This window comes from Pristiophorus japonicus, chromosome 14, assembly GCF_044704955.1.
Source record: "Pristiophorus japonicus isolate sPriJap1 chromosome 14, sPriJap1.hap1, whole genome shotgun sequence".
NCBI classification, from domain to species: domain Eukaryota; kingdom Metazoa; phylum Chordata; class Chondrichthyes; family Pristiophoridae; genus Pristiophorus; species Pristiophorus japonicus.
In genome coordinates this window covers 77,458,547-77,479,356 of record NC_091990.1, presented here as the reverse complement: position 1 = coordinate 77,479,356, position 20,810 = coordinate 77,458,547, and the positions used below count along the sequence as shown (strand labels likewise).

Genomic DNA, 20,810 nt, shown 5'->3' with positions numbered 1-20,810 from the left:
TAACAACTGTCATCGCACCTCAAAATAATTCATTGTATGTGAAGGGGTTTGAGATGTTTCTGTGAGGCATGATAAGGGGTGTTGTAATGTGGGTGTTCCCATGATAATGTGGATGTTCCCATATTACAACAGCAACTGCACTTCAAAAGTACTTAATTTGCTGTAAAGCGTTTTGAGATGTCCGGTGGTCATGAAAGGCGCCATATAAATGCAAGTCTTTCTTTCTTTGTAAACGCAAGACTTTCTTGCTCAAAAGATTTAAAATTTGTTACTGTAAAGAACATCTTTGGTAATATCAGCAATTTTCAGGAGTAAGCACTTACCTTAAAGGAGTGGCTGAGTTTAATAGTCAAGCTTGTTTTCTTGTCCCAGATCAATACCAGTCCATTATTAGCTTCAATTACAAGGTAAATGCCAAGATGACGCACTTCATAAGGTATGTGTATATTGCTACCAAATTTCACCACTTCATACTTTCCATCTGAGAGTTTTATTTCAGAGTTCTGGAAGGTTTTAAATAATCATATTAGACAGATAACATATAAAATAGCCACAAATAAATTGCGCTGGGAATTGTTCCATATTTATTGGAAAAATAACAGCATGCTAACAGCGCAAGCAGTTATTAATGTGCAAATCGGCCAGCAAGTTCAGGGGATTAAGAGATGTTTGCTGGTCGATTTATGCTGCTCCACCATTTGGTTTTCACAACTGGCATCGCACCCTGTAAATTTTAAGAATTTTCTGAATTTGAACATTAATTGCCCATTAAACTTGCCACAGACAGTTGAGTCTGATAATTAATAGTGTAAGCAACTTTTTAATGACATAATAATTGGAAATGCCAATCAACCACTCTGGCCCAGAGTCTCATTCCTTCAGGTAGTTATTCTTCGAGATTTAAAAAAATGGCAAATTTTAAATTTTTTATTTTTGTTCTTACTGTTCCTTTCTTTCTCTTTTTAGCTCTGTCTTAATTCAATCTTTCTTTCCCTCTCTTTATTTCTCTTTGTACCTGATTTGACTCTAATGCATCCTTCTTTTCAGTTGTTCTCCTTAATATCTTGAAAACAATGATCAAATCCTCCCCCTTAACCGTTTAAATTTCCAAGCAATACAATCCTAGTTTGTGTAACCTCGCCTCGTAATTTAACCCTTGGAGGCCAGGTATCGTTCTGGTAAATCTACATTGCACCAATTTCAAAGGCAATTTATCCTTCCTGAGGTGTGGTTTCAGAACTGCTCACAGTACTCCAGATGTGGTCTAACCAGGGTTTTGTACAGCTGCAGCACAACTTCTATCCCCTTGTATTCTCGTCCTCCAGATATAAAGCCCAGCATTCCTGAAAGTGGCGGCCATGGGTTGGTTTGGAATGGCCGCCGAGTCTCCGCAGAGGGGTCGTCATTTTAGAAATTGCCCTTCCTCAGTTTTGGGGCAGTGTAGGGGACCACTCCGCCCGTTTTCCTGCTGCGGAGTGCACGCACCGACCCCTTACTGACCGGCGGCGACCCCTTCCCGAAATTGTCCCACGGGAAATTGCCCCTTTCCCGAAATTGTCCCATGGGAGGCACGCCACCACCGGTCGGTGCCCCTGACAGCTTTTGCTGTCGGTACCCTCTCTGTGACTTGGTGGCACGGCTGCCCTTAAAGGGGAGGTGGCGCTGCTGGCGACGCCATGTTATTTTTTTTGTTAGCCGACTGCTAGGTTGGGCCGTCAATTATGGCCGTGGGTTTGGCCTGGCCGCCAACAGGCAACCTGGCACCCCATCTTGGGTGTCATGCCACTGGACCGGCCAAAGCCCTCTCTGGTGGCCCAGCATTTGCGACTAAAGTCGCTGCAGAATTTTCAGCAGCCCTTTTAACTGATGGGGATGGAAGTTGTGACTCGCTAGCGCTGAAGACTTGCAGCATTGGCCATTCCACCCCGCCCCCACTTCTACCCCACTAGTGGTGGCCACTCCACCCCCCCCCCCCACTTCCACCCTGCTGGTGACACCACTCCGCCCCGCCCCCACTTCCACCCTGCTGGTGATACCACTCCGCCCCGCCCACACTTCCACCCTGCTGGTGACACCACTCCGCCCCCCCCCCCACTTCCACCCTGCTGGTGCCACCACTCCACCGCCCCCACTTCCACCCTGCTGGTGATACCACTCCGCCCCGCCCACACTTCCACCCTGCTGGTGACACCACTCCGCCCCCCCCCCACTTCCACCCTGCTGGTGCCACCACTCCACCGCCCCCACTTCCACCCTGCTGGTGATACCACTCCGCCCCGCCCACACTTCCACCCTGCTGGTGACACCACTCCGCCCCCCCCCCACTTCCACCCTGCTGGTGCCACCACTCCACCGCCCCCACTTCCACCCTGCTGGTGATACCACTCCGCCCCGCCCCCACTTCCACCCTGCTAGTGACACCACTCCGCCCCCCCCCCCCCCCCCCCCACTTCCACCCTGCTGGTGACACCACTCCACCGCCCCCACTTCCACCCTGCTGGTGACACCACTCCGCCCCGCCCCCACTTCCACCCTGCTAGTGACACCACTCCGCCCCCCCCCCCCACCACTTCCACCCTGCTGGTGACACCACTCCGCCCCCCCCCCCCCACTTCTGCCCCCATGATGAGGGCACTTCTGTCCTGCTCCAAAAAAAAGCACAAAATTGCCTTCAAATCTATGAGCTTGAACTTTAGCTAACAGTCTCTTATGAGGGACTTTATCAAATACCTTCTGAAAGTCCATATAAATAACATTCAAATACATTCCCCTGTCCGCTACTTTAGTCACCTCTTCGAAAAATTCAATCGGCTTTGTCAGGCATGACCTGCCCTTTATAAATCCACACTGGCTCTCTCTGATCAGCTGAAAATTTTCAAGGTATTGAGTCACTCTATGCTTAATTGTAGACTCCAATAATTTTCCAACAACAGATGTTAGACTAAATGGTCTATAATTCTCTTGTTTCCCTCCCTCACCTTTCTTAAATAGCAGAGTGATATGTGTAATTTTCCAATCTAAAGGAACAGTTCCTGATTCAAGAGAACTTTGGAAGATTATAGTTGAGGCATCTGCAATGTGCTCACCTACTTCCTTTAAACCCCTGGGATGGAAACCATCTGGTCCTGGGGATTTATCACTCTCTAGTGCCATTATTTTCTTCATTACTGTTATTTTTGCTTAGGTTAATTTTGGTGTGTTCCCGTCTCTGATTCAATATTAATTTCCTTGTAAATACTGACTCAAAAAAATTATCCAACATGTCCACCATTTCCTTATTTTCATTTACAATATCACCGTTCGCAGTATTCAAGGGTTCAAGGGCCCCACATTGCTCCTGACCACCCTCTTTATCCTAATATAACTGCAACATTTTTGTGATGATTTTGATATCCCTTGAAAGTTTATTTTCATATCCCCTTTTGTGTCTCTTGCTATCTGTTTTGTCACCTTATGTTGTTCTTTGTGTCTCTCCCAGTTACTAGGATCTGTGCTAGTTTTTGCATTTTTGTATGCCTTTTATTTTCTTTTTATGTTGCCTCTTACCTCTTTTATCATCCATGGCTGTTTTTTTGGCGAGTAGAGCTCTTGCCTCTTTGGGGTATAAACTGTTTCTGTATCATATTAAATTATTTTTAAACATCTCCCACTGATCGTCTGTCGATTTACCCAGTTTACAGCGGACAGTCCTCTCTTTCCTTTTAATTGTTTTAGCATTATTATTTATACTACCTTTTCCACCTGAGCCCTCCCCCCACCATTTACTCGTTTAAAGTCCTTGTGACTGCCTTAGTCATTCTTTCTGCTAGGACCTGGGTCACAGCCTGGTTCAGGTGGAGCCCCACCCAACGGTACAGTTCCTTTCTGTTCCAGTACTAGTGCCAGTGTCCCATAAAATGGAACCCCTCTTTCCCACACCAGTCCTTCAGCCACATGTTCACCTTCCTAATCTGCTTATCCTTATGCCAATTTGCATGTGGCTCGGGTAATAATCCAGAGATTATAATGCTTAAGCTCCTAGTTGTTTTGCGTTCACAGAACAAAAAGACAGTGGCCTAGAAATTCAACATCGGTAAAAACCTGCTGGTGCCACCGAAATGGCTGTCGAAAATGATGGCGCTGGCAGGACCGCTAAATTGGAGTTGGTGGCTAATTAACATTAGCCCAGCGTTAAACTTTCCGTGCATCGCCGGTAGGAGGCCCCAATGTAGCGTGGCCGCAGCAAGAACAGCCTTTTCTTAAAGCAAGGCTGCCATTTCAGAAAGCTATTCGGTCTTTAAGGGGGAACTGCCTTCTGAAATTAAAAATCATTTTAAAATATGCAGTTTTTAGCCCTTAGAACTTAACTGCCTTCTGGAAAAAAATAACATTAAAAAGAATTCCCAAATGGGAGTCTTCGGCTCTTAAAAGTTGAATTTCCTTCTGCATCTAAAAAAATGCTAAAAGTACTTCAGCACTAGCACAGGGAAGAGGAACCCAGATTCTCATACACAGCACTCCGGCTTTGTGCAGGGGGGTCAACACAGCGAGAGAGGTCCTCTAACCACAGGGGCCAGGAGGCCCTTCAGAAAAAAGACTGTGGGACCAGATCACTGAGGCTGCCACTGCCAGCAGTATCACCACCACCACCTGGCTCCAGTGCCCAAAGAAGCTTCATGACCTCACCACTTGCCTCAGACACTTCTCAATGCATGACTCCCCCCTCCCCCAATCACTCACTTACCAACAATCTATACCAAACACAAGGTACACCTCCCATTCCTAGCTTCACCTCACTCCCTTGGAGGAGACAGTGCTGGCCATTCTTGTCAGCGGCGGAGCTAAAAGGATATAAGATGCTGCCATCCTCATACGTTATGCTCCTTCTCCCATTCACTTCTTGCACTCCCGCCCCTCCCCTCACCATAACTTCACCCTTATGCCTCCTCATTTCACACACTCGAGAAATGCAGCTTGCCCAGTCAGTTATTGACCAAGAAGAGGGAGAGGAGAGCGAAGAAGAAGAAACACCATCACTCAATTTCACACTCGCAGCCACCAGCTCCTCAAGGTTAACCAGCAAGGCCATTTGCAGTATCCTCCACTTCAGTCAGCAGCCTACCACCAGCTATGCTACAGTCACTGGGATAGCACTGCATGACATCAGCAGGATAGGCAAAGGCACACACAAAACAGTCACTGAGGGAATGCATAAGGGTGATGAGTTTATTTCTTGATATCATATTGGATGGATACATGTATAATGTTAGATTGGAAAGTTTGCTTTGTGGTGTCTTTTATTTCAGCATTGTGGCCAAGAGGACGCTGTGATGGTCAGTAACAGAGGGAAGGAAAGGTGTGGGATAAATGTGGAAAGGGGAATTGGTTTGTGGTCAATGGTACCGCTGGTAGATGATTCCATCCCAGAAATCCCGGTCAGAAAGGGGCTGTCTGGGTTGCATCGTTCCTTCAGCTTCCTCTTCGTCCAAAAACTTAAATGCAAACTTACCTGAAAGATGTGTCTGTCCTTTTAAGAAGTTCTAATAGCGCCTTTGTCGGTCTGCTGCATGCTCGCTTTTCAGAGCGAGTTAGGACCCAGCTATAAACTCAGCGCTAAGGTGAAAATTCGCAGAACATGATGTTAAGTACGTCACGCTCTCGATATTGGCAGTGCCAAGGCTTTCACCAAAATGGCGGCCGCAGAGCCCCACACCAGAGAAGTGCGTTAATAAGAACATAAGAAATAGGAGCAGGAGTGGGCCATCGAGCCTGCTCCGCCATTCAATAAGATCATGGCTGATCTGATCTTGGCCTCAACTCCACTTCCCTGCCTGTACCCCATAACCCTTGACTCCCTTATCATTCAAAAATCTCCACCTTAAATATATTCAATAACTCAATCGCCAGAGCTCGCTGGGACAGAGAATTCCAAAGATTCACAAACCTCTAAAGAAGAAATTCCTCCTCATTTCCATTTTAAATGGGTGACCCCTTATTCTGAAACTATGCCCCGTGGTTCTAGATTCCCCCACAAGGGGAAACATCCTCTCTGCATTTGCCCTGTCGAGCCCCCTCAGAATCTTATAAGTTTTAATAAGATCATCTTTCATTCTTCTGAACTCCAATGAGTATAGGCCTAACCTGCTCAACCTTTCGTCATAAGTTAACCCCTTCATCTCAGGAATCAACCTAGTGAACCTTCTCTGAACTGCCTCCAATGCAAATATATCCCTTCTTAAATAAGGGGACTAAAACTGTATGCAGTTCTCGAGGTGTGGTTTCACCAATGCCCTGTAGAATTGTAGCAGGACTTCCCTACTTTTATACTCCATCCCTCTTGCAATAAAGGCCAGCATTTTATTTGCCTGATTAGAATGGCGGTCGCTATTTTTGTCAGGATTGCGGCACTAAATCATGGTGATAAGGTAGGGAATTTGTAGGCAAGTGACACTGATTATATGTTATCCTCTGTTCACTTACCCCCAAGAAAATTTTGATTGATTTAGAACATGCTGTTCCAGTGGTCCCACAAGGGATGTTTTCAGTGATTATTCTGAAGGTGCCATTGGAAGAGTTATTTTCACAATAATCCTGAAACAATCATGAATAAGGACATTGTTAAAGACTAACAGCTTCACACAGTACATCATTTTAAGTCTATAGATATGTCACAAAAGAAACTTACTCAGGCCTAAAAATGTTGAAATTTGAAGCATAAAAGTAATCATAAACTGATTGATTTAGCATCATTACACAGTTCATTATTGTTACTGGTTTAAGCTTCAAATTTTATTGTATATTGTCATCCTTTTTGTTTTAATTAGAATAGGATAATAATTACTACCTGTAATAATAATGAAAAAGGCATATTTGTCTCTAACATTACCTGTGCAACAATATATTCACAGTCTCCATTAAAATTGTAACGTTTCCCATCAAAAGTGATGTAATTCCCATCTCCGTAGATCATACATGTTCCATGACATTCTTGTTTTGTGCAGGTCCACAATCTATTGTTGCATTCACTAAGAAAATGAAATAAGATGTACATTAACCACAATAGATTAGCATTGAGGTTCTACAGTTGCATCTTGCAATTCATCTTAACAGAAAAACAAGAGTGAATGTTTGCTGCGTACCATGAGTTGCAGTCCACTTGTACAATGTCCCCAGATTGGTATTGGACGCCATTGTGAGCACATGGGCACTGAGTTATGGGAATACATCCACCGCTTTCGTCAGAGACTAAACCTTCAGGACACACACACCCAGAGGCACAACCTGTGGCATACTGCAGATAAATATGTTTTAATTGGAATTTATAAAATTCAATGTGTGAAGTTAATGAATTGTGTTTGGCTCTTTCATTAAAAATCTATCTTTAGAGCTAGATAGTAGATGCTGAAATGCTGCACTGTCAGAATGACTCTGATGTGAGAGTTGCCAAATCTTTGAAGATGGCAGGACAAATTGATAAGGCTTTTAATAAACATATGGGAACCATAAATAGAAGCATAGAGTACAAAAGAAAGAAAATTATGCTAAACCTTTATAAATCACTGGCTCAGCCCCAGCTGAGTATTGTGTCCAATTCTGGGCACTACGCTTTAGGAAGCATGTCAATGCCTTAGAGAGAGTCCTGGTTAGCTAGAGTATTTCTGAGCTGCAATGCATTTCTGAAAGGGTGGTGAAAACAGAATCAAAAGAAACTTTAAAAAGGGAATTGGATGCCGACTTGAAAAGGAAAAATTTGCAGGGCTACGGGGAAAGAGCAAGGGAGTGGGAGTAAAGGTTCAGAATATGTGTGTGCTTCTAAAATCCATGAGTTTCATGTACTACTTTTTACAGAGAACTGAAAGGACAAAAATAAAAGTATCTCTGAGCACACAAACCTCAAGTCAAGAAAGAAGAAGAATATCTAAGAATCGCCCAAGTGTATCTGGCACCTGAAATATTAGCACAGATAATACGACTCATCAGTATTCGATTACTTACACACTCCATGTCAAGGGTTTGGCAGCTCTTCTGACATTCTGTACCAGTACTGTCAGCTGAAGCATTATTGCAGTCAAAGTAAACCATGGGAGCAACACAGGCTGGAAAATAAAATAAAAAATGGATTTAGATACACAAAAGAAACATTTTTTGTTTGAATAATTACTTTTTTCTCAAAATGTTACCTGGAGGTTTTGAATCATTTCCAATACACTCTAGCTTCCCTTGATTGCAGGTACTAGAATAAAACAACAAAATATCATCAAGCACTGAATTCAGATACTTCTCCTGCTCAGTGAAATCAGGAGTTAGCTTTACAAGCTCACCACATGGCATCTTCCTCATGAATGACCTCTCCTGCTGGCACTGCCAACCCCCGATAATAGCACGAGCAACTGGAGGCTGGTACACAATTACCAGCGTCATCCATGTAGGTTCCATTAGCACAACCACATCCATCCACTGGCACAAAGTCAACCTCACATGTTTTATCTGGTGCTCCTAGGGACTGGCAAGTACGATGACAGTTTGTCATAGCGTAGTTGTAGACGAGAGTCTTGGGACAGTTGATGTATTTGGCTGCAATTAATAAAACACAGACAACTTGAGAAATTTCCAGACTTCAGTTTAAAACTAGTCTAAAATAATAAACAAATATAATACATTTTGAAAAGTATTGTTTCAGAGTAGCAGTTAGTAATACAATCAGTGCTAAATTGGATAGCCCCCGAAAACGGGCATGGGGATTAAGATGCGCAATTAACCAACACCCGTTGATTGAAATGCAGGCAGCATGCCAACTTCGCCAACAAATCATTATAATGATTGTTGTGTTCAGCCAGCGCTAACCACGTTGTACATTGGCTGCACGCATCAGCACAGAGCCCAAAATCATAACTTCCTAGGATGACTTAAAGCTAGCCTGCACCTCTTAAAGGGGAGGTGCATTGTGGCTGCAGCAAGTGCTGGGTGTTGTGCAGGAAGTAAATCAGTCCATCAGTCCTGGGAAACAGTGAGGAATGATATAACATGGGAGAGAGTAGGCTTCAAGGTTTTCGAACGCTGCACAGGAAGTCTTGGAGGAGGTGGACTGGAGGAGAGAGAGGGTCCTATCCACAGGGAGACAGCAGGCCCTCCAGACACAAGGTCAAAAGGTAGTGGGACCAGACAGGCGTGGAGGTCAATTCCAGGAGTCAAGCCCCAAGGACCTGAATGCAGTGCCTCAAGAAATTCAATGACCTCACACGACTGGGTAAGGTCAGTAAATACTTTTGGAGATGGGACGCCAACGTAATTCAGTGAAGATGGGGCTAATGAGCAAGAGAGCCAGGATAAGTGCTGCAGTTTAGATCAAATTTCAGTTCATGGAGTGGAGGATGGTAGGCCAGCTAAAAGAGCATTAGAGTCATCTGAAGGTATCAGGGTGGAGGTAGGGTGGAGGTGAGCAATGTTGTGGAGCTGTAAGAATGTCATTTGGTGATGCATAAGATGTGGAGCCGAAATTGCCCCTTTCCTTAAGGCCTGTTAACATCAGAAATCGGCGGCCATGCTGTGGAGTGCAATGGTCACCGACTTTTCGTGTAATGGCTGCCATTATCAAAATTCTGCTCCTGCGGTATCCCGGCGGTGACCCGCTCCCCTCCCACCACTCCGCTGCTGCCAATCCATCCTAAGTATGTCATCAGAGTGCGCACCGCCGATATTCCCTCCCGTCGGCGAAATTCCGCCGAGAAAACCTTGCTCCCGTCGGGAAGTGCCAAAACCTGTTTTTTTGAGACGGTGCAGTGAGGCTGTGACCTTGTGAAATGGTGGTGCGGCTCCCATTAAAGGGTGCCAGGCTGCTGGCCCGGCCAAAATCCTCCCTGGTAGCCAGGTGGACTGAACTTAAACAATCACACAGGCTCTACCCTTTAAGTAAAGGGGAGAGCCGTAGTGACGTGGCGCCGTGATGGCTACGCTGACAGCGGCGACCACTCCGCCCTTCCCCTAACTTCACCCTTCTAGTCACCGCCCCACTTCCACTCCCATTATGACTGACTTCAGGTCTGCCTGAAAAAAAAGCCAAAGAGCGGAATTTCGTTCAAGAGGCCACCTCAACCACCACGGCGGTAAAAACACTAGAAACAGGGTGTGTGCGCCCCATTTCCAGTGGTGGGCAATTTCAGCCCCGTGGGATTTAAAGTTCTGCTTGGGGTTGACAGGACGCCAAGGTTGAGGACAATCTGGTTCAGCCTTAGATAGCAGTAATGGATGGAGTGGAGTCAGTGGCAAGAAAATGCCCGTTACATTATATCAGTGCATGCAAAGCACTAATATGTAGAGCTACCTCACGATTACCTTTTGTTGCCTCATGGTGGATTTTTCTAGGTGTATAAGAATATGAAGCTCTACAATAAATGGGAAAGGTCAAGGGGCCAAAATTGCCCCTTTTTTTAAGAGCCTCAAAGAGGTGGCAATGGTCCGAAAAGCAATCACCGCTCGGTTGACGCAGAGGGGCCGACATTTTGTGAATTGCCCTCCTTTATTTTTGGAGCAGTGTACGGGACCACCCTGGCCGTCTTCCCACCCATCAGGCACGCGCCAACCCCTTACCGACTGGCGACGGCCCCCTTTCCGTCCTGTGTGGGAAATTGCCCTACCGGAGCGGATCGTCCACCGGTTGATGCCCGACAGCTTTCCCCGTTGGGAAGCTTCTTGCAGCTGGGCGGAGCATCCGCCCTTAAAGAGGAGGGCGCACTGCCATGGCCGCCATTTTATTTTAATTGTCGGCCAACTCCAAGGTCGACCCGTCAATGGTGGCCACGGGTTCGGCCGGGCCAACAACAGGCAGCCCGGCCGAAACCCTCCCTGGTGGCCCAGTGGACCTAACTGAAATAAATACAGAGTTTGCAGCTGCCCTCCCCTTTAACTGTGATGTGTCAGCGGGATGCGGCATGTCCACGTCGCGCTAACGTCATCAGCACAGCGCTGATGAGTCGGAGCAGCAGCTGACCCAACACAATGGCACTTTCACTCTGGCCGCCGGAACACCATACCAACATCAAAAAAACCAAAGACCTCAATATCGCTCAAATCTCTGCCCCATGGAGAGAAAATAAATCGGTAAGTGTGCCCCATTTGGGGTGGAGAGCAATTTCGGCCCCCAAATGTTTTGCAGTTACTGCTACAAATCTGACAGGTGTTAAACTCAATGTACAGTTGATTAATATAGTTATACTTACAGCATACATTAGCTCTCCAGTTGGAAATGGTGATGCCTTTGGCTGCACAAGCCTGAACATACGAGGAGAGGGCAGCACACATGCAGTCCTCACTCTTCTCACAGTTACAGCTGTCATACTTACATTGCTGCAAAATAAAGCTTTGTGTTATCTCACACTTAAGGTGCAAAGTTTTAAACAAAGATTGAACTCAGAAATAATCCTTCGAATGGAAACACTCAGTACAGAACAGAATATTCAAACAAAACCTTGGGCCTGAAATTGTGCTCCCCATGGGCACGTACGAAGTGTGCATGAGCCCGTGGGGGTTCCCGCAAGTTTCATGTTTAGGTATGCGAAGCGCATGTGCCTAAACTCGGAACTTGCGATCTGTCAAAAATTGTGTTGGCCTGTTAAAACATATTGACCCTGAAATTCCAGCCTCCCTGGGTCCGTATGGAGTGTATACGGACCCGGGAAGGTATCGCAAAAGCCACTATTCGGTGCGCAATGCGCATACGCCGAAAACCGGCTTTTTTCCCGATCTGTCAAGTTTCTAGCTTGACAGATGGCCGCATCTCGGGGAGAAGGTGGCCGCATCTCGGGGAGAAGGACATTCCTACGACAGAGATTAGGCTATTTGCCCATCTCTTGCCCTGTGAATGTCCTTAAAACTCTTGTGCCTGGTGAAAGCAAGCGCATAGCCTACTTTTACCACTGTAAGAGTTTTAAAACATATCAAAAACATATAAAAATAAAATTTAAAAATACATATTTATGTTAAAAACCCTGCCCACTCAGGTAGTTTTATTTTAAACCATAATTAAAACTTTTTTTTTTAATCGGCAAATAGGTTTTAAAAAAAATATTTCTATGAACTTTAATTTCTATAATGTATTTATGTGAAGTGTTTTTTTTTTATGTAATGTTTGGGTGTGTTTCTCATTCATAGTAATAGGAGTTTCGGACTTATGAAAGTCCTATTACAATGAATGAGAAAATACTTTACTGTGATTGGGTATCCAGGCCCACGTGACTCCTACGGATGTCCCAACGTGAACACGCTCCATTGCGCAAGAAGAGGAGATCTTGAGTCCAGGATCTCTGGCAAGCGTTCGGCCAAAAGGTAAGTGCGCATCTTTTCTCCTATTTTTAGTTGAACGCCCGCGGGAAAAAGAAGCCGGGATTTCAGGGCCATTAAAAAAATGTTTTTTTTGTCTAAAATATTTAATTAAAATGCATGTTAATTAATTTAAAATATGTAAAATGTTAAAACATTTTCGGTGTTTGTGCGTTTTTGGAGGTATTCCCATTCATACTTATGGCAACTCCGTACATACGGAACTCACATAAGTATGAATGGGGATCCCCCTACTCAGATAGGTTGGGCCAGCCCACGTGGTCCCAGAGATCCGTACGAAACCCGTACGATCCTGGGATACCTGAGCCTCCACGCTGGCCTTCGCACAGAGCCTCAGGACCGCCAGTTGCCAAACCTCGTAGTACTTTGGTAGAAATGATTGCAGTCGGAGGCATCCGCCCAGGGGAAGTCTCCAACCACAATTTCTGGGCCCTTGTGTATTCGTCCCACATTTCTTCAGTTTTCAATCATTTGTGTATGGTCTTATGCACCAATACAATCTTGAGATTTGATATAACAAATCAGAGCTGTGACCTTTTCTTTCGGTGCAACCAATACAAGCAGTTTTTATAGTAATAAATATCAGATCCAATGACACAGTATCTGTTTGTACCTCATAGTAGAGATTGGGGTTGACCTGCGAATGGCACAGAGCAAATGTAGAGTTATCAGCTATTAGCAGGCCGCACCAATGTTTAGCATACTTTTCTACAAAAAGAAAGGAGAAATTAAAGGATTGTTTTGTAAAAAATAACTATTTGCAACTGATTCATTTATTGCAGAAACGTTTTCTTGAACTGCTCTTTAAACATTATGGGGCAGAAATTCTGCAGGGTTTCCATTTGTCTCCAACTGTATATTTGTCGGGACATCAGCAGAACTGTTCCTATGCTACTGGGTGTAAAACTTCTATATATAATATAGAAACACAATTTTCACCTTGGGCTTTGTTGTGGCATGAGTTGGATGCTGCGTATTGACAGGCACTTGACTGTGTGTATGCTACCCTTGCATATATTTTCAGGGTCCCAACTATGGATCACATTGTGACATCTCAGACTTACATCAAGCCACTTCTGAGGCTAGCCACTGGCTCATCTATCTGGACTTAGATATTTCAACATTGCTAATTGCCTCTCTTAATATTTATATATTTATATGCCTATGGTGTGCTCATTGATGGCTCTCTATGATACATGCACTTTCTTTTTTTGTATTTAGCAAGTGTGTGTGGCTGCCATATAGATATCGTGAGCCAGGACTGCAGACTCCTAAGAGACAACTTTGCAATTTTCTTTTCTGGGGTCAAATCATGGGGGCATGGTTTATTGTTTTAAAATAAAGGCACCTTAACTGCCACTGGTGACGCAGGTATTCACCTGTATGATCCTGTGGAAATAGTGATGGTGAAGTGGAAGACCTAGTGGTAATGAATGCATTATTATGTACAGAGCATCTAGGTTTACATGTGTGCAATCAATGATGCCCTGGATTTGAGAAATTCTGCCCTTTGGGAAAAAAAACCATAGGCCTGTTCTGCTGTTGCTGGTTGTCCATGGAGAAAGTAATGACATCACCTGCTCTGGAAAACAACATCAAGCACATGCCTAATACATCTGGGGTCTACAGATTAACTCATATTACTAATGTTGCTTGTGATGGCATGAGAAAAATAATTCAGGACTGAAGTGAACTTGACAGGCAGTCATTGCGCTGGAGCTTGGCTACAGATCATCTTGCAAATTGCAACGCAATCTCCATCACAGGTTCCTTCGTGTCTCCATCACAGGTTCCTTTGCAGACCATTATCTCTGCATACATTGCTTCTCAATTAAATTAAAGTAAGCCTGCCATTTATATATGTATGTGGTTGGCATATTAATGGCAGGTAGCAGTCGACATCCTGTATTGCAATCTGAATTATTTCATCACCTCCTTTTTCCTTCAAATAGATACTGACAACATCCAGGCTCAGGCTGATAAGTGGCAAACAACCTTCGCGCCACACAAGTGCCATGCAATAACCATCTACAACAAGAGAGAGTCTAACTACCTCCCCATAATATTCAATGGCATTACTATTGTTGAATCCCCACACTATCAATATCCCGGGGGTCACTATTAACCAGAGACTCAACTGGATCAGACATATAAATGCTGTAGCTACTAGAGCTGGTCAGAGGCTGGGTATTCAGCAGCAAATGGCTCATCACCTGACTCCCCAAAGTTTTTCCACCATCTACAAGGCACAAGTCAGGGGTGTGATGGAATACTGGATGGGTGCAGCTGTAACAGCACTCAAGAAGCTCGACACCACTCAGGGGAAAGCAGCTGGTTAATTGGCACCCCATCCACCACCTTAAACATTCACTCCCTCCACCACCAGCGTACCGTGGCTGCAGTGTATACTATCTACATGATGCAGTGCAGCAACTCACCAAGGCTTCTTCAATAGCACCTCCCAAACCCACACCCCTACTATCTAGAAGGACTAGGGCAGCAGGTGCATGGGAACACCATCACCTCCAAGTTCCCCTGCAAGATACACACCGTCACAAATTGGACATATATCGCCATTTCTTCATTATCACTGTGCCAAAATCTTAGAACTCCCTACCTAACTGCACTGCTTCTCAGGGGCAAATAGGGATGTATAATGAATGCTGATCTTGCTGGCGGAGCCTCTATTCCGAGAATGAAAAAAAAAAGAATTCTTAAGCAGACATTCATTGTCCCAAAGGGCTAGATGGCAGCAAACATGGGGGAACCAAAATGTGCACTAAAACCTTTCATAGTTGCCCAAACCCAGATCCCAAAAAGCACAGCACAGATTCCCCCCTTCCCCCAAAATTTCAATGACACCTGAGGTTGCAGGCTGTGTCTTTAAATAACTTTGTATTCAAAGGTGCATCCCAGAAACCCAGGAAACCCAATTTAAATAAACAACATTCAGAAGTATTGTACTTTCTACGTAACCCCAGAAAATTGTGTTGATGTCTTAATGATGTCATCTCTGTTACATTATATTACAGTGAAGCTCTTGCCTGTTGTTGATTGAAACTTCCAACGCCAGGCATACATCTTACTAGAAATACACATCATGTACATTGAGGGCATTGATAGTCACACTTCTTTCCCCTCTATAATCCTGCATTATGCCTATTTATGGGGCTTTTAGAGATGAAAATTCGAACCATTGTAAGACATTAGATAAAATCATTCATGTATTATATAGTAATATGCTTTGCAATACAGGATATTACATTATTCTATTTATTTGTCCTGGTAACTCTTTTTCAATTCCATTATGCGATGATTCAAACTTTTAGGCTCATCACTGAAAAGCAGTAAATTGTAGACTTACCATTTTCGACACTGAGGGAGCAAGGATTTTCATGAATAACTTTTCTGTCTGGGCAGCTAGCTCTGGTCTTCCAGGTATTTGCAAAGGTAACAGCTGTTCCTTCCACAAGACCACTGACTGTTTTAAACTCATCATTAAGTACATTGTTAAAGTTTCCACAAAGACCTAAATAAACACAAACAAATTGTATAGTGTTTAATTATCACTGAGGACAATGAAGCAATTATGCCTATTACAATGGCTGGATAGTAAAGGTTCTAATTTACCACATATCAGGTTCTTGAAGACGGGATCCAGAGTTATGTAGAGTTGCATTACAGGCACTAACTGTACCTGGAGCTGCAGCCCAAAAGTAGTGTGGAAGATAACATGGAAATTTGAGGGCTTGAATATAGTGACGTTGGCTGTGAAAACAGGAAGGAAAGTAAGGGTTTTAAACTGATGAAAAGATGCTATCAGAAGTAAATGTTTTAAAACAACATTCTATGAATTGTTTGGATTCTCTTTTTACTTTAAAAATCATTATAAAACAGTAATTAGGTCCACAAACCTCATGTCATCTGTCACTATTTTGACTGAAGCTTTATATGTCAACATTGAGAATGGGAACAATGGGTATGGAGACATCTATAACAGCAAATCTCATCTCAACAGTCAATTTATCACCATCACGGTGTGTTGATGGTCCAAATAACATTTTCAAATTACTTTTTGGAAAATTATTAGCAATTTGTTTCTCAGTAATTGAAACTTCTAATGTCCAAAATAAGGTTTTAACGTGATAAAAATTTCCCCAAATTATACATTTCACAATAGCATAATTAAGTTTAACCATTGAATGTTTTTATGTCTTTTAATCCTATCATTAAAGATTTTAGTTCAAGGTCTCAAAAGCCTGGGCTTAGACTGTAGGGGCTAAATTCCTTGGGGGTCCACTGGTCTCCCTCAGTTATTTCAGTAGAAGACTGGAAGAACCGCCCAGAAAATATATTCTTCAAAGCAAGAACCCTTGCTTAACATTCACTCAGCTTCCATTGTAACTTTGACTTGAGAATAGGGTAGGATCTGAATATTCTGGGTCCCGAACCTAGTTGTAATTCCCTGCTCAATTTTTGCAATGGACATAACCTCTTCTCCCTTTACAAAGCCAATGAGGCAGAGAGGGATAGACGGGGGACTCCCTCTGCTGGGAGTGCAGACGTCCCCGCCCCATAAGTGACCTGACGTAAAACTAGAGGTTGGTACACTGAATGAGATTAGGGGCTAGAAGTTGCTCCCCTCAGCACCACTCTGTAACGCCATTAAATTGTGATAAAATGCCAGCCACAGCTCTTTTGCCAACTGGTGGCGGGTCGTGCGGCGGCCTCCATTTTTGTTCTTAACTTTGTGCTGCTGGAACTGGCAGCGCCAGGCTGGCAAAAATGGCGGCATGGTGACATCAATTGATGTGCAATGCCAACTTAACTCCCCCAACCCTGCTGGGTCCGAAGCACACCAGGTTAACCTGGATGCTTGCAAGGGCTTGGATGGTAAAGAAGGCCTTTGAGAAGACAGAAAATGCTGCAGGTGAGGTAACACTTATGGAGAGAAAAAGAGAGTTCATGATAGGGCCCAAAATTGCCCTCCACCCGAAACGGGGTGGTCGCACCACCACTGGTCGTCCGTTACGACCGATATGATTGCGGTGGTAATAAGATCGAAATTGCCCTTTTTTTGGTCATAAAGGAAGCCGAGTGTTAATTCCCGGTGAATGGCTGTTTTCAGCGGTGTGGCTGCAGAGTGGTGTTTGCACTGCGAAATTCCCCCTTCTCCATTTCATGCAAACCATCAAGCTCACGATGCAGCTGCTCCCTGACCTTCTTAAAGGACAGGTTCTGCAGCTGTGTCTTGAGTTTGTCTTGACCTTTCTTTACACAGGATGGCCGCTCAGAATGCTCTCATGCGCTTTGGGCAACAGGACACAGAGCATCTGACTGCTTTCATCTCTGATGGCTTCCAGCGTGTGGCTGCTGTCATACAGTCTCAGCTGGAGTCTACGCGACATCTGACTGCTGCCATTGCGGCTAGGTCCCCCGGGGGCTTAACGGTGCCACCACACCCTGCCGGCCTGTGCTCCAGCAGCTTGGTGGGGAAGGTGAGGTGCTGCCCCGGGGAAGTGGCGCTGGCTCCTCAGACCAGGATATTGATGTTGCCCCTCTGGTTCACAGCAGCCCTGAGCCGACAGTTGCCATTCCGCAATTGTCGCCAACCATGGAATCGCCCCAGGCACTTCCGATTGAAGGTGCATAGGAGGATGTGGCCCAGTCTTCAGCCGGCCCTTCCAGGGCCTGAGCTGGTCGAGGGTGTCCGAGAAGGACATCTGCAGTTTCCTCTACACACACACAGCCGCCTTCCCAAAGCCATGAGGCAGGGGAGACACTGCAGCGTACTGTATTGATTGATCTTTGTAAGGGGTAATAAGGAGTTGGACAAGGATGATAATGGATGATGTGAGTGTTTTGGAGACCCATTGTTTGGGTTGTAATAAATCTTTATTTAGTGTTTAGAATTTGTGATCAGGTCTGTCATTTCAGTGTGTGGAAATGGTTTGCGAGAGGGCTCACAGGTTGGCCCATGGAAATGGCCAGATGCAGGCTTAATTGGGCATTTACTCATGTGAAGCAGGCAGCTATGAGACAGCATTGTGCTTCCTTTGCAGGGTTAGGATGGGGACGCCACCTCCTGCGTGGCTGTCAACCTGATTCCTACTCCTCCTCCTGAGCACTCCTCCTCCTGCTCCTCCTGAGCCTCCTCCTCCTGAGCGGCGTACCAGACTCTCCTCCTTGGGGGACACCCTTGCTGAGGGTCTTCGTGTGGCACCTCTCTTGCTGGTCCTCTCCACGCTGGTCCATAATGATGCCTGCGGCCCATGCCTGCTGCCTCTGCAGCCGTTGCCCCTGGCGCCGCCTTCTCCTCTGTGCCTCGGCAGCACGCACAATGTGCAGGAGGCGTTGGCCTGCCAGCACTGACCCCCATCTCCAAGATCTCCACAAGCTCCTTGAAGTGGCCTCCCTGCTCTACAGGTGGGAGGCACCTCCAGCACTGGCAAAGTGATGCACACTGTAGCTTTGCACTGCTACTCAAAGAACGCAACAAAGTCGCCGAAAATTAATCTAACTAAAGCATCTGTTTAAAGAACGCAACAAAGTCGACGAAAATAAATCTAACCATAGTACCAACTCTTTAATCCATTCCGGCGGTCTCAATCACCAACAATGCACCACTTCAAACTCTTTGCTCCGCACGATTCTTTAAGGGGAATAGTGCTTCCGGTCCGGGACCTCGGTGGTATGCGCAGTGAAGACGCACTTAGGAGTGCTGTCCATCACCGCCGCGGAAGTGAGGGAGGGGAGGGGGAAGAGGTGCGTTGCTGCACATCGCCGCTAAGCCGCATCAGAAGAATACCTATCGCAGTGGCCATTTCGTGAAAACTCGCCGGCCACTAGACACCGCAGCGTGGCCGCTGGTTTGAGGTCCTAACGGGCCTAACACACATATATATATATACTATGTCATCAAAGAAGAGTAATCACATTTCTGGAGCCAGGGGCATTCTCACTCCTCTGTTAAAAATCACTGTGAAGAGCAGCTTTATTGGCCTGGAAATCCCGGCTGGCCCGGGTCCGTACGGAATGTGTACAGACCCGGGAAGGCATCGCAAAAGCCGGTTTTCAGCACACAATGCGCATGCTGGAGCGTGACAGATCTTCCATATCTCGTATGGGCAAGATTGCGGGATTTACCCATATCTTGCCCAGCAAATGTCCTCAAAACTCTTGTGCCTGATAAAAGCAGGTGCATAGCCCACTTTTACAGGGGTAAGAGTTTTAAAACATACAAAAACATAATAAAATAAAATTTAAAATACACATTTTATTGTTAAAAACCCTGCCCACTATGGTAAGTTTATTTTAAACCATAATTAAAAAAGCTTTTTTAAAAATTGGAATTTTGTTTTCTAAGACATTCATTAACTTTAATTTCAATTAATTTTAATTATTTGAGGTGTGTTTTTTATTTTTTATTATGGTCTTTAGGCTGTTTGTTTTTTTCCTCATTAATAGCAATGAGAACTGGTAGATACGGAGTTCCCATTACTATTAATGAGAAAGCTGTGGAATACAGTAACTGATTGGCTGAGCAGTCACACGTGACTGCACCTTCTGCGTGGGAACCTGGAGGACGGGAGCGTGCTTTGCAGTGCGGGAAGAGAAGGCCTCCCCACCGGAATCCCACACTCCTCCCGGATCACCAGGTACTTTCATAAAAACTCTCCGGTCGGTGGCGTTCGTCCGAAAGAAGCCTCCGACCGGAATTTCAGGGCCATTATCTCTGTGACATTCAACTTTTACAAACACAGTGCCACCAGCCATAAACAGCACATCTGTCCTCCTGTGTCACTGATCATAAAATCTGCAGTGTAGATATTCCTGAACCCTCCCAGTAAGGTCTTAGCCTTCGAGTGAAGTTGCTCCTTTAAATGCTGCCTCAGCTCAACTATTGCTCCCCTCCCCAGTGTAAACAGCAGGTATGCATGGAAGCTGGACTCCTAGCCTGCTCAATATTATGTAAATCATCTGAGCCAGGGATTTAAGATGGGGTCAGTGTCAGAAACCCATGACACATACAAGGTCCAGTGTGCTGCTCTTTTGGCCGTGCAGTGCCCAATCAGGAATTTTGGGGCTTGAGAGTTTCCTTATAGTAAGAGAATGGGGAACATTCTGTGTTTGTTACAAAAAGCGATTGATTCTAGGCCATGGCAATAGCAACTGAACTTACTGGTAGTTATAGGCAACTGGGTCACGATTCCATTGACGGAGACACTGCCACTTGGGTTAATGGAGATGATCTGTAAAAAAGCCACCAATGCTAACTAAATACAATAAAGTTTAAACAATTGTTTTTCCCTAAATGTGTATCAAAATCATTTAAGCCATCAGAAAGCTAATTGAGAATCACTTACAGTTTGAGCTTCACGGACAGTCAGTAACATTGACTTTAAGCACGTCTCAGACTCAGTAATGCCACATGGCTGCAGCTCCCCAAGAACAGTGAATTGAGTATTTCTGCAGTCCTAGAGTAAAGGATTTGA

General features: G+C 44.9%; 1 protein-coding gene across 1 annotated transcript in view; it reads right to left on the bottom strand.

Annotated features, from left to right (window-relative positions):
• Positions 1-20,810, bottom strand: part of LOC139279613 (mucin-2-like) — a 442,102-nt gene that overhangs the window by 137,037 nt on the left and 284,255 nt on the right. Inside the window, exons 12-24 of the mRNA XM_070898728.1 lie at positions 20,682-20,792; positions 20,498-20,567; positions 15,946-16,083; positions 15,680-15,844; positions 12,929-13,023; positions 11,196-11,322; positions 8,301-8,553; positions 8,160-8,212; positions 7,975-8,075; positions 7,119-7,270; positions 6,866-7,004; positions 6,460-6,570; positions 324-503 (exon numbers count right to left, since the gene is read on the bottom strand). Of these exons, the coding sequence (XP_070754829.1) occupies positions 324-503; positions 6,460-6,570; positions 6,866-7,004; positions 7,119-7,270; positions 7,975-8,075; positions 8,160-8,212; positions 8,301-8,553; positions 11,196-11,322; positions 12,929-13,023; positions 15,680-15,844; positions 15,946-16,083; positions 20,498-20,567; positions 20,682-20,792 (1,695 nt within the window). The remainder of the gene's footprint in view (positions 1-323; positions 504-6,459; positions 6,571-6,865; positions 7,005-7,118; positions 7,271-7,974; positions 8,076-8,159; positions 8,213-8,300; positions 8,554-11,195; positions 11,323-12,928; positions 13,024-15,679; positions 15,845-15,945; positions 16,084-20,497; positions 20,568-20,681; positions 20,793-20,810) is intronic.